General features: G+C 45.3%; 1 protein-coding gene across 2 annotated transcripts in view; it reads left to right on the top strand.

Annotated features, from left to right (window-relative positions):
• The window catches only part of LOC311105075 (disks large homolog 3-like), a 138,075-nt gene that overhangs the window by 116,996 nt on the left and 6,573 nt on the right, over positions 1-14,506 (top strand). The window contains exons 12-18 of one of the 2 annotated variants that reach the window (XM_084147069.1): positions 1,789-1,984; positions 3,600-3,702; positions 9,559-9,673; positions 11,665-11,841; positions 11,941-12,016; positions 12,950-13,049; positions 14,464-14,505. In XM_084147069.1, the coding sequence (XP_084003195.1) occupies positions 1,789-1,984; positions 3,600-3,702; positions 9,559-9,673; positions 11,665-11,841; positions 11,941-12,016; positions 12,950-13,049; positions 14,464-14,505 (809 nt within the window). The remainder of the gene's footprint in view (positions 1-1,788; positions 1,985-3,599; positions 3,703-9,558; positions 9,674-11,664; positions 11,842-11,940; positions 12,017-12,949; positions 13,050-14,463; position 14,506) is intronic. The other variant, XM_084147070.1, reaches the window with a different exon arrangement.

Consider the following 14,506-nt stretch of genomic DNA (forward strand, 5'->3'; position numbering starts at 1 on the left):
TGTTTGTGTAAGGATGTTTATTACTCATTTATATGCTGCAATCTTTTTTCCTGCAAAGGTAAATGAAAGTACTTACTTTGAAACATGTATATAAAGCACTTCTCTTCAGGCTCTGCGGCAGCATAGTCCAAGGATTGTATACTTATTGCAAAATGAGATATGTATGTGTCACCTTTTCCAGAATACAAGTTGGTGGCATGTATAAACAGATGTTGGTGTGGGCTGTTTCCTAAACTGCCTCTGTCTCCCCTTCTGTCTTTCTCTCCCTCACTTTCCACTACTAAAACCTCTGTTAGCTACCTGGGATGCATCCTTGATGGAAGCTTGGGGGGGGGGGGGGGGGGGGGGTGAGCATGGCCACAAAAGTGCTAGGGAAGGTTAATGCCAGGACCAAGTTTCTGGCTAAAATGTCCAAGCTGCTTGATAAGGACTCCATGAGAGTGCTAGCCATTGCCCTCATTCAATACCATTTTGATCACGCTAGTACTTCCTGGTTTGGGGGCTTATCTAAGCTTCTGAAGGGGAAGCTCCAGATAGCCCAGAATAAGATGATCAAATCAAATCAAATTGTATTTGTCACATACACATGTTTAGCAGATGTTATAGCAGGTGTAGCGAAATGCTTGTGCTTCTAGCTCCGACAGTGCAGTAATATCTAACAAGTAATATCTAACAATTTCACAACATATACCCAATACACACAAAACTAGTAAGAATATATACATATATGGACAAGCAATGACAGAGCGGCATGGACTAAGATACAGTAGAATATTATAGAATAGAATATATAAATATGAGATGAGTAGTGCAAGATATGTAAACATGATTAAAGTGACTAGTGTTCCATTTCTTAAAGGGAAGAACAGGGTACTATTGAAGGTGAGTCCATATACTCACATAGGCAGGAGCTGCTTTCAGGAATCAACTGGCTGCCCGTTGAGGGTGTCCCAGATTAGACTGGGTCTGGTTTAATTAGGGTCTCCCAGATTAGACTGGGTCTGGTTTAGTGAGGGTGACCCAGATTAGACTGGGTCTGGTTTAATTAATGTGTCCCAGATTAGACTGGGTCTGGTTTAATGAGGGTGTCCCAGATTAGACTGGGTCTGGTTTAATTAGGGTGTCCCAGATTAGACTGGGTCTGGTTTAATTAGGGTGTCCCAGATTAGACTGGGTCTGGTTTAATTAGGGTGTCCCAGATTAGACTGGGTCTGGTTTACAGGAGGATTTATGGTTCTGCACCCAGATATCTGAATGACTACTTTCCCCATGTTAGGGATGCACACAACCACAGCACCAGATCAGGTGTTGCTAATGTGCGCTAAAACAGGTTCAGGAGTAATGCTGGGAATGGTACTTTCTTGTATACTGGAGCCTCAGAGTGGAATGAGTTGCCTCTGACCATAAAAACAACATCCTCTCTGGGCAGCTTTAAAAATAAAGTTAAAAAATGTTATGTCTTCTGTGCCCATATGAATGTACCCTACGATGTAACTGCAATGATGAGATAGATGTTCTTCTTCTTTGTTTTTATGTTTTATTATCTCGTTGTCATACTGTGTTCAACCGTGTCCGATCTTGCCTAGCCATCTTGTCTCAAGAGGACCACAATGGAAATAAGTCCCAGACTTTGTGTTATTCTCGATGATTTTACTCAAGTGCATGTATGTTTTTTTTTAAGTTTTATGTTTTTTTTGTTGTTGAATGAATGAATGAATGAACAAATGAATAATCTAAACACTTCTCTCCCTCTCTCTGTCTGTCTCTGCCTCTCTCCTGTGCTCCCAGTCCCGCAACGCGCCCTGACGCTGTCGCTCTGTTTGGCAGGGAGCCGCGGAAGGTGCTGCTGCACAAGGGCTCCACGGGGCTGGGCTTCAACATCGTGGGCGGCGAGGACGGAGAGGGCATCTTTGTCTCCTTCATCCTGGCCGGAGGACCAGCAGACCTGAGCGGAGAGCTCAGAAGGGGAGATCGCATCCTCTCGGTCAGTGGCTTACCGGTCCTGGCAACTAACTAACCAGCCAGCCAACCTGTGGCAGGGCTTGCACATCTAAGATATTTGCTTTAAAATGTACAGCAGGTTGCATAGTATATACAGTATTAGTGCTTCGACATAGCGACATAGATAGCTCCCAAATGCATTTAAGGTGTTTTAGCACTGAAGATTTACCATTAAAGACTTGCCTTTACCAATAGACAATAACAATGGAGAGGGGAGTAGACCCAAAGGGGGAACAGGCTAAATATGGTAAATTGGGCAGCATGGAATCAAAGTAATCCAAAGAGACACCATTGGACCATCTTCCAGTCAAGGTCACAGTTCTCATTTAAACCAATAATTTCTTATATCTAATGCAAGGCCCCCCATTGTGACTCAGCCATTTTCTCTAGTCACGAAACTGTTCATCATGCCAAGGTCATACCTCCACTGATTGAAAACTAATCATCCAGCTGGTGATCCAAGAGAGGGTAAATAGTCTGAGGCTCTCCTCTACAGTGCTATGAAAAAGTACCAAACCATCACACCACCACCACCATGCTTGACCTTTGGTATGATGTTCTTAATGTGGAATTCAGTGTTTGGTTTTCGCCAGGCATAATGGGACCCATTTCGTCCAAAAAGTTGACTCAAGTTTGCCAAAAAGCACCTGGATGATCATCAAGACACTTGGAAGAACATTCTATGGACAGATTATTCAAAATTATAACTTTTTGGACGACATGGTTCCAGTAATGCCTGGCGAAAACCAACTCTGCATTCCACAGTAAGAACATCATACCAAAGGTCAAGCATGGTGGTGGTGGTGTGATGGTTTGGGGATGCTTTGCTGCCTCAGGACCTGGACGACTTGCCTTAATAGGAACCATGAATTCTTCTCTGTATCAGAGAATTCTACAGGAGAATGTCAGACCATCCGTCTGTGAGCTGAAGCTGAAGCGCAGCTGGGTCATGCAGCAAGACAATGATCCAAAACACACGATCAAGTCTACATGAAAATGGCTAAAAAGCAACAAATTGGAAGTTTTGGAATGGCCTAGTCAAAGTCCAGACCTAATCCCAATTGAGATGTTGTGGCAGGACTTGAAACGAGCAGTTCATGCTTGAAAACCCACACGTCACTGAGTTAAAGCAGTTCTGCATGGAAGAGTGGGCCAAAATTCCTCCACAGCGACGTGAGAGACTGATCAACAACTACAGGAAGCATTTGGTTGGAGTCATTGCAGCTAAAGGTGGCACAGCCAGTTATTGAGTGTAAGGGGGCAATTACTTTTTCACACAGGGGAATTGGGTGTTGCATAACTTTGTTTATGAAATAAATATGTAATTGTTGTGTTATTTGTCCACTTATGTTCCCTTTATCTAATATTAGGTTTTGGTTGAAGATCTGATAACATTCAGTATCACAAATATGCAAAAGTAGAGAAAATTAGAAAGGGGGCAAATACTTTTTCATAGCACTGTACATCCTTATGTCAGAGCCAGGTAGTCTCATTCCTTTGTAGGCTCAATATCTCTGTGAGGAACAGTGTTGGTTGGTCCATTGACATGTCAATCAAGGCTCCATGGTTGAGGTTCTGCCCTCTGCTCTGTGTCTCAGGTGAACGGGGTGAACCTGCGGAACGCCACCCACGAGCAGGCAGCTGCAGCGCTGAAGAGGGCCGGCCAGACCGTCACCATCATCGCCCAGTACCGACCAGAAGGTAGGAGTTTCTCTGCTCTTTCTCCCTCTCTCAACCCACACCTACCTACCCCACATACTTTACATTTTAGTCGCTGTCATCCAAAGCAACTTATGGTCTGTTTGTGTGCAGTAAGGGAGCTGCTGAGCAACTGCACAAACAGCTCATTCTTAGCTTCTACTTTCAAAGTTATTTTGATCTTTATGTTGTGGAACAGATGTGCTGAATAATCATCTCAGTCTTACCGAGGACTGAGCTAAATGAGGGGCATACATGTGATCTAGTTAAGCAAACCTGCTCCTACAGTATTTGTAGTTCTTACTTTGAAGTGTAGACCTACTAATGTAAATATTTACAATACAGTAAAACCAATCTTTCAGAAGCATGTGACATGTAAATGTCCCAAATGTTTAAACTACTGCAGTGGTGTAGGCAGCCCTTGAAAAAGAAAAGGAGAGCCTCTCTCACACTAGGAGCTCAGATGCAATAATTGTATAATAACGTTTCCACATACCAGCTGTCTTCATCAGGGTACAGGCAGCCCTTACCTGGTCTGGCGTAGTTATCTTGAAGATAATCTGGTTTGCAAATGAGGACAGTAGGCTACAGAGCGTTGTGTGATTGGCTCACTGTGCCTGGATTCATGTTCAGGGGCACCGTTTACATTAATACATTCGCTGTACAGCCAGACTGAAGTGTAGAGGCAACTGCAAGGCGGGCAACCGAAGGGCCCTATTTCGGCTGTCACTGTACTAGGGAAGGAAAACGGAAACAAAGCAAACTGGAGAGAGGGCAGGCAGAGGGGCGCGAACATAATTACAGAGCGTGCGCGAGGATATACTAGGGAGACGAAAGGAAAAGGTGGAGGAACTTTTTAACTTCTTCAGCTATACACAAATGTGCATGGGGGATGGGCATGGATTCCCAGTCGGCTGGATGTTAGGATCATCAGATACCACGGGCTGCGAAGTAACACAGCATTGCACTGAACAGAGGTGAGGAAATAAGCAGGAGCAATTATTGTCTCGTGCGCTCCCATTTTCAGGAAAGAGGGTGGAGAGAATACAGTGGAATCAAGAACATTCACTGTAACATTTGTGTCTTTACTTTGTCTGTCGGCATGCAAGCTTTTGGGGTCGGCTAACGAGAGTAACTTGCCATTATAGGGTTATCTGTTGTTGCCCAACCAAGTTACGGGGCAAAGCCGTTGGTTAGTTTATGTTTGCGCCCTTTGGTCAACTCTATTCTTAGGTAAACCCGATGCTAGGATCCGTTTGGAATTAGCTATAATCTAGATGGTATTTGTAGCTAACTAGTTAGCTAGCTACAGTAGCTAGTTATGTGCCCATAGATCGCCAGCTTCCACCAAATGCAGTTAGTTAACGTAGCTAGCTAATTTACCTAACGACGTTAGCTGGGTAGTTAGTCAAATTAATTGAGGAAGTCTAGTTATCTAGCTTGTTAAGGTTAGTATTCAACCTAAATAACATGTCAGAGGTTATCTAAATGTGTATTAGCTAGGTAGTTATAAATGTTGCATTATAGTGAACGAGTTAATAAGTTACTGTCCAAATAGATTGTCAGCACATAGTTAGTGATCTAACGTTACTCTTGTCAGTGTTCTTATTGATTTAGCGATATGAAAGGCCTCATTAGATAACACACAGGTGTACGCTGAGAGGTGTGGTCAGAGTGGAAGGTTTTGACTAGATGTGATGCAGCTAATGTTAGAAGTGACTTTTCGTAACAGGTTAGGAGAATTAGGTTAGGGTTAGCTAAAACGCAAAAATTCTCCCGACGCAACTTTAACATGCAACTTTTGACCTCACTTTGACATCAGCTTCATCTTGGAGCAGGTGCGTGGACGTTTTCTGTCATTTCAGGAAGTGACCTCATCAGGAAACAAAAATGTTCAACCACCTGATTGATATGTCGGGGTGAGGCATGACCATTTACATGTCTCATCCGGTCACGTTGACATAATGTTTACTAAGTTTTCTGCCTAAAGCAATGAACGAGTCAGTAGGATTTGATATTGCCATTTTAGCAGTTCTGATGTCATAGAACAACTCATATTCAGGTAACAAAGATGAACACATAGCCTACTAACAAAAGCCTAAAGGGCAGATCATAGGTAAATATGACATTCTTTAGAAGTAGAATCTAGTATGCATGCACATGCTGTAACAACAATTGAAAGGATATTATGAGCTTTAGGTCTCAGCTCTCCTCTCAGCTTGGACTATGACAGGAATGTAGGAGTCTAAGTTGTAGCTTGTTCTCCCCCATATTCCAGATACCTCCAATAACACATAAAACATAAACCAGGCCAACTAGGCTGATGTGCCTACAAGCACAAGAACAGCAAAGTGCGTCTTTACAGTAGATCATTATTATGATGCCCCCTCTACCATAGTAACTGTTGCCAGTCTGTTAAATATTTGATCTACAGGCGTCAAAAGATATCTTGAAATAACTTTGCATTTGCCATAGTGAACTCTTGTTTTGTAAAATGCCTCAAGTCAATACAATAGTGCCTTTTGTAGTATTGTGCCTCTCTACTGTTGTGTCCTTCAGGACAATGAAGGACACTCAGAGCAGTGTCTGTTAAAGTCTAGCGCTGGCAATACTTAACCAGACCTAGACGGATGAGTCAAGCGTGCTCTAAGATCTGTGGCCAATAACTCAGCTGGCATCCTGAGCTCAGACATGACATGTCCTTAGCCTGGGTCTGTTCAGAGGAGGGACCCGGCCCGCTTTAGAGGACAGTCACTCAGTTAGTCAGGAGTAAGTGGAGTGTGAATGCGGCTTCATGCTGGGCCCACTGCCTGGACTCCTCTCTCAGGGGCAGGAGCCTGGCTGTCCACTCCACAGACCTCTGATGGAAGGCCAGCGATGAAGAATACATTAACTGAACTCACAGCAGAGCGTAGTGACTGCACCCTTTCATACTTACTGGACTGCCACCAAATGTCTCTCTGACTCTCAATCGTAACATTGAGTTCAATGAGTGGAATGGAGGGGTGCGTAGTGCGTAGTGTACTCTCATGCTACCCCCCTCCCTATGTCACTGGGGTAGAATTACAGTAGACCTTATCCCTGCCCCGGCGAGGGGTTTCACAGCAACAGGAGTAGGCTAAATGTCAACCCCAACAACTCATTTTACGGATGAGTGTAGCCCAAGTTTACATGTTCCCGTTACAGCACTGGGGAAAGTAGTCACAACCTAGATGAACCCTGAGAACATAGCAACATAGCACTGTACACTCATATTACAAACACATGCCCAGGCTGTTGCATAACTGGATCAAGAGCGAAGTAGGCAGCCCCCCCGACAAAGAAATAAAAGACAGTACAGCTAATAAGGACAAGCAGTAGGAGATGGCGAGATGCAGAAATGACCCAGTTTCTGTTCTTGTCTCCCTGTACTTCTTCCTCGGGGATCATTCCAAAATGTACTCTCCTATCATACTTATTCCGATAAGAGTTTGTACTTTTTGGTAGTGTAGATATGAAGATTGTCGTTCCTATGTTTTGACTTGGTTATGGACTCTGCTCCGTATCAGGTTGTGGTGCTTCAATCCCCTCTGAAAGCCAGGCTGACTGCAGACTACAGCTGTATCCTCTGTTGTTACATGTGTTCCCTGTGGAGCCTGGCAGCTGGAGGGGGGCTGCAGGGTGGTCCTACCCCTCAACGTCTTTCTCTCTGGTGGTTAGGACTGAAGGGACGACTGACAATGGATACAGTGCTGCTTACAGACCTTTAGGAGTGAGGGCCCCACCCACTCCACTCTCTTCTCCATTGCTCTGCGGAGCGTTGACTAACGATGTGGTATTGTGTTGATATTCTTGGAAATAGGACACTAATGTTTGGCTCTCTCTTAGTCTTTTTTCTTGTCCCTCCCTCTAATATACCTGCTTCCGGCAGTGTTCCTTTCTCTCCCCTCCCTTGTCTGAGAGCCAAGTGGACTAGTCTGCCTGGCTGCTTCCTCATAGGCTGCTCTGTGGCTCCTGATAGTGCCCGGGAGTTGCCCCTGGTTACAGGCAGGTGGTGTCGGGTTACCTCACCTTGCTGTGCCATCCTCCTGTATCGTTAACCCCAGCCAGCCAGAGAGAGGGAGCAGGGTGGAGACTACACAGCAGGCCTCGGGAGTGGTTTCTGTTTGCTTTGAATCCTCTCTACTTCAGGTTTCGGCTTGGGGGGTGGAGTTGAGGCCGGGGACCTACTGCCAGAGAGAATTACCTTGTTTTCACATCTGACAGGGTTTATTTACGGAGAAACTGGAGTAGCCTAAGTCATCGTTGGAGGAAAGGTTGTTTATTTCCGAGGTTAGGCTACCTTTAGAACATTGCAGTACACAATATCTGGACATTGATCTCTGATCATTCTCATGTTGGAAAGTGTTTCCAACCAGCTGACTGATTTCTAAGGTGGGTGAAACCCTTACGGGGATGGGAGTCGGTTTCATTGCACAACAATCTTTTGTTTTAAGCAACTCTGTTTTAAAAGTATAACCTTTTGAAGTTGACACGTACTGAATGTCACTTAGTTTGTCGACAGTGGTGACTTCAGAGGCAATGGTTTGTGGTAGGGTATCACTCAATGGAATGAATGGCACCTTGTCCAGTGTGTTACTAGCAATGTGGAACCTCTGACACAATACTGTTGGAATCAATGTTTTGCCTCCACGTATATTTGCTTTATCTTGCCTTATCTCATGTTTTGGGGACTGCAGATACAAACGTTGGTTGCGGCACTCCACAAACACCATTGTGCTTCTGACGTTTACACTGTTCTCATCACGAGTACTTGTTTTTCTATCAGCGTCTGTTGGTTTTGATCTTGTTGCCTAGTGTGTACACTTCCTATGGGTTGGTTGGTTGGCTTGTTACAGCAGCCTGGACACACACGAACTCCATTGCCCTGCTAGTCTAACGAGTGCATGTTTAATGAGGAGGCTCAGGTGGATTCATATATCAGGAAGCAGGGGATTTATACGCCATGACAAATGGTCATCCATTCAAACGGGTTGGACTGGCTTTCAAACGTGTTGGAGTGGCTAGCTTCTTTAAAAAAAATCATGTTTGAGTTCCTTGTTGAACTTACTTAATTAATCTGCATAATTAATGACCTGACAGGAGATATTAGTGGATGTGTGAGGGAGATACATGATGAAGCTCCATCTGGTGTTGAGGTAATTAATCAGGCTGAAAAGAGCCGCTACTGAACCTGGACTCCACCACTCACACTCTGCTCACCCGAGCGCTGAGCCACACACACACACGCACACACACACACACACACACACTGGCCAGGAGACGCTAGTAGAGGATTGGGGTCACTTCACATTGATGCAGGCTATGTGTTGTTGACCTCAGAACTGGAAGGTGGAGCAATGGTATTTTTAGGTGCTGTGTGTGAGAATGAAATGGGGAGAAACACGGAAATGTGTGTGTGTGTGTTAGGGTTTCAAAACTAACGGTAATTTACAAAAGTTACTGGAATGTTTGGTAATTTTGGTGATGATCAGGTAATCTATGGTAATTTTGTTAATTTATATTTGAATAACTTAAATATTCATATGAAGTATTCACTTCTATATCTGTGTTCATGAGTTTCTAGTGGATAGACCATATGGTTCAAGAGAAATTAGCCAAATCAATGAAAAGAAACATCAATGTTACAGAATTACTTTGAAAGTTACCAGTAATTTACCCTCCCTTTGCAAACCTAATGTGTGTCATTGCGGATATGGACACAGTTTGTCTGTCCCTGCAAGTGCATCAACCGTACATCCGATTGTGTGTGAGAATTAAAGGGGGAGAAACATTGTATGTGACATTGTGACTTGACACCGTTTGTGTGTGTCCCTGCAGAGTACAGCCGGTTTGAGTCGAAGATCCACGACCTGAGGGAACAGATGATGAACAGCAGCATGAGCTCTGGGTCGGGCTCCCTGCGCACCAGTGAGAAACGCTCCCTCTACGTCAGGTACCAGAATACACACACAAACCTCCCTGTGCACCAGTGAGAAACACTCCCTCTACGTCAGGTACCAGAATACACACACAAACCTCCCTGTGCACCAGTGAGAAACACTCCCTCTGTCAGGTACCAGAACACACACACAAACCTCCCTGTGCACCAGTGAGAAACACTCCCTCTGTCAGGTACCAGAACACACACACAAACCTCCCTGCGCACCAGCGAGAAACGCTCCCTCTACATCAGGTACCAGAACACACACACAAACCTCCCTGCGCACCAGCGAGAAACGCTCCCTCTACGTCAGGTACCAGAACACACACACAAACAGTACACACAGCTCCCAAACTCATCACATTTAGCTCACCACTCACAAATACTAAGATTTTTCATCATCACAAAGTAGGTCATTAAACTATCGGATGCCAAATATCTGATTAATTTGATGAGCAAGCTTTTCTGTTGGATGCCACACATGAACTATTTTACATATAGCGCATCCTACGAATGGCGAAAGTTCTGCTGGTATCATAATGTTATCACATTGTGGGCATGAAGCCAAACTGTATGGAACCCCAGCCAGTCAGTCAGGAAGAGTAACAGGTGGCAGGCCTCTCGCTCTCTCTGCTATAATGAGAGCAGCTGCCTGATTCAGGACAGGAAGGGCTCTGGGGGGGGTCATGGTGAAAATGATGAATCTATGATTTAACACTCAGAGAGAGAGACGGAGAGAGCGAGCGAGAGATAGCAAGGAACCATATTTCAAGTTAAGTGCTGTGTAGCAGCTTCACGTGAGCCCAATATTTAGGCTACAACCCCTGCAATAATATGAACCGTTTCAGATCCTATTTGATGGAGATTCTTGACAGAGAAGGAAGCATCTTACTATGAACATAAGCTAGATCAAAATACTTGAAGTGTAATCAGTTCAATGTTCTAAAGCAAAAACGGTCAATGAAAAAAGTAAGATTCTACTGCTCTGTCATTTAACCATTCGTGTTATCTCCCAGCAAGACTCTAGCTCATTGGACCACCTGTAGACTGTGTAAACCAGGATGACTAATGCTCTGTAAGACTCTCCTGTCAACCAGGGAGAGCCATCCTTTCCTTTCATCTGTGTGGGTGACTAAGCATACAGTTATGGAGGAAAAGGCTGTGTCTGTTTTAGCCCACTGCAGCAGCCTCTGGAATGTGAGGAGGCCTCTCCAGTGCTCACACACACTCCAACTACACACACACACACACATACCCAGGGTGTGTCTGAATGCCTGTGTGAGGGGAGGCAGTCATGCAACCTGGCAGTGAGACTCAATACCATTACCTGCAGGGAGCTAGTAGCAGGGCAGTCTGAATACTTCTTCAGACCAGGCAACCAGTAGGGAGAACACACTGGTAAGATCAATTCCACACTGGACCACGTAGTGTCCTGCAGATCCAGGTCAGATTGGTGGCAGCAGTGGAACCTCTAGAGCAGGAATTCCTCCCTGTAAAATAGCAGTGGTTGACCTGTCTGACAGGGAACAGACAGACCCACAGCAGCCTAGCTGTCTTCAATGGAAACTGTGGCAACAAAGAAGCCAGTGTCTGTTTTGCAATAACATTGTCAAATTTCATCGTTTACATTTTAGCAATTTAGCAGATGCTCTTATCCAGAGCGACTTACAGTTAGTGAGTGCATACATTTTTTTATTTATTTTTTCATACTGGCCCCCCGTGGGAAACGAACACACAACCCTGGCGTTGCAAGCGCCATGCTCTACCAACTGAGCTACACGGGGCTACATGAGAAGTAGTGGGTTTTAAACTTCACAACCTGTTACTAGTGTGGTGCAGTAATATGTTGTTGAGTGATTGACACTAACACCTCTCTGTCTCTCTCGCTGTCTCTCTGTGTCTGTCTCTCTCTCTGTGTCTGTCTGTCTCTGTCTGTCTGTGTCTCGTCTGTCTGTCTGTGTCTGTCTGTCTCTCTGTGTGTGTGTGTGTGTGTGTGTGTGTAGAGCTCTGTTTGACTACGACCGGACCAGAGACAGCTGTCTGCCCAGCCAGGGCCTGAGCTTCTCCTATGGGGACATCCTGCATGTCATCAACGCCTCCGATGACGAGTGGTGGCAGGCACGCCTGGTCACGCCCCACGGGGAGAGCGAGCAAATCGGGGTCATTCCAAGCAAGAAGAGGTAACCTCATCACCCCCTTTTACTACCCAAAATGTGCAGCTGTCGTGTGACTTTCAAAAGTGCCTCAGTAAGAGATCTGAAATGTCTTTTTCTATGCAGGGTGGAGAAAAAAGAGCGAGCGAGGTTAAAAACAGTCAAGTTCCACGCCAGGACGGGCATGATCGAGTCCAACAGGGTGAGTCTGGAGGGCTGTGCTCTCTGGTTCTCCTGCCTGGCAGTGGGCACCCAGGGAGCTGACCCACTTCCCCCTCCCTGAGGCAGGCAGTGTGGGAACAGGAGCATGTAGCAGGGACCTAGCTACTCACTGGAGCTAGTGGCGGAAACTAAAGACTCAGAATACATTACATTGCAGACAGGCTACCAAACCGACTCATGCTTAATAATTAAGCAATAAGGCTGAGGGAGTTTGTAGTATATGGCCAGTATACCATGGCTAAGGGCTGTTCTTAAGCACGACACAACGTGGAGTGCCTGGATACAGCCCTTAGCCGTGGTATATTGGTCATATATCACAAACCCCCAAGGTGCCTTATTGCTGTTATAAACTAGTTACCAACGTAATAAGAACCATAAAAAGAAACGTTTCGTCATACCCGTGGTATACCACGGCTCTCAGCCAATCAGCATTCAGGGCTCGAACCACCCAGTTTATAATGCTTAATAAGAACTGTCCTATCTAAGTGCATTAGTGTTTTTTTTATGTGATATAAAATCTGTGTACATCAGGCAATGTATGAAACCCCTGGTTCACAAATCTAGGCTCTCGTTGGTCAATTATTGATTGGCTAAGTGTTATCACATGATGTTCATGTAATATTTTGACCCAATCATTCACACTGTAATGATATAAGAAAGTAATTTCAGCTTCTATATACCGTTTCTATGATCAAAATGGAAGTAGCATATTTTCTTTGCATAAGTGTTCCATTCATTTCACCCTGGTTATCTGCCTTCATTTATTGTTAAATTTTTTATAGATTTTTGTCTGTTTTATTTCATTTTGCATGTGTGTTTGGTGTCCTCGTTGAACAAAAACATTCTGTTCTGTTTGTTGTTTCATTACCCCTCCTATCGCCCCTGTCCCCTCATCATGCACATCTCCAAGCAGTCAATCAAAGTAAAGCGCAAAAAAAGCTTCAACCTCTCACACAAGTTCCCGTTTTACAAGAGCAAGGAGAATATTGTGCAGGAGTTGGTGGAGTCTGAACGTGAGTACCCAACGTGTGTGATACGAGGGGGTTTTACTTTTCACGCTTTCCTTTCATGCTTCATCTCTCCACTCACCTCTGGGAGCAGACCGTGGCTGTCTGTCTGTGGGCAGTGCGGTCTTTCCCCTCTTATTCAATCACCCAGAGAAGACCCACACAGAACCAGGCCTGGGGTTCAGGTGTCGTCCTCTCTCTGGTGTCCGTCTGTCTGTCCTCTAGTGGAGACTCCAGGTGTGTTCTGCTGGCTGCCAGGGAAGGTGTGTGTCTGGCTGCACTAAAACAGTAACCGTGTACTGCTGCTAGAGGCCCTGTTAGATCCCCACTATTCACTGCTGCCCAGTCAATCCTCGACCCACAGATCTAGAATCACATTAACTGGACGGCAGAACTAAAAAGCATTACAATCCCATTCTTAATGGGATTGACTGTGTGTAATTGAAAAACACGTTGGATTTCACTTGGAATAGAGTGGTGTTCCGGGTTTAGGGCGCACAGTGCCTTGTGTTGGTCCCCCCCATCTTTGCCTGCCTCCAGGCGAGCAGCATAGCACACCTCCCTTTCTCTCTCTCGGCCCGTTCCAGCGCTCACTAACCTCTTCTTCTTCTGTCTGCCTCTTCTCTCTGTGTTTCTGCTCTCACCTGTCGGGACACTCAGGACTTCCCAGGGTTAAGCGATGACTTTTATGGATCAAAGAGTTTGAGTAAGTGTGTGGTTGGACTGTCGCGCTGCAGCTGCTGTTCCCTGAGCTCCGAGCTAAACGCCTGTTCAACCCGACTGGCAATGGCTGCAACACACACGCACACGTGCTCACTCTTGTTTACCGATACACACACACACTTACAAACACACACCCCTAGGGTAAGAGTGCAAGCGTTAGACCTCGTCTGACTTGTAGGGATTTTACTATAAAAGTTTAGCAGGGCATTGTCAGAGAGTGATTACTTGGAGGAACCTCGTATCTCCCTTCCCTTCACTGACTGGACAGGGTTTGCTTTTCCTATTCTGTTTTTCCCTGTTAGCCAGCCGCGCTGACTGCCCAGTGCCCATGCATCCTTGTTAACAGGCTAACTTCAACTGTGTTTTCTTTGGCTTGTCCCTGACATTGTATCTGCCGTCACAGATACAGACCCATCCATAGGAAACATAGGCAAGGGACCGCAGGGTCAGTGAAAGGAAACACTTAATTTCCTATTGCTGCCACCTCCAAACACTTCCCCCTATAGAGAGTGGCGTCGCTGGCACTCTGCCTGTTTTTCTTTGGGGTTAAGCAGTGGGACAACGGGGGTTTGTTTTTTCTTCTTGATGCTCTGAGACTGGTGGTGAACATCATTTTTTTCACCAAAATGAATGTGGCTTTACTACTACTTACCAGCTTTAAACTTTCCCCAACATAAACATGTTCCTCTCCTTGCAGAATGCCTGACGTCAAACACCAGCGACAGTGAAAGCAGCTCAAG

Source organism: Coregonus lavaretus, assembly GCF_964263955.1.
Source record: "Coregonus lavaretus genome assembly, chromosome: 29".
Classification (NCBI taxonomy): domain Eukaryota; kingdom Metazoa; phylum Chordata; class Actinopteri; order Salmoniformes; family Salmonidae; genus Coregonus; species Coregonus lavaretus.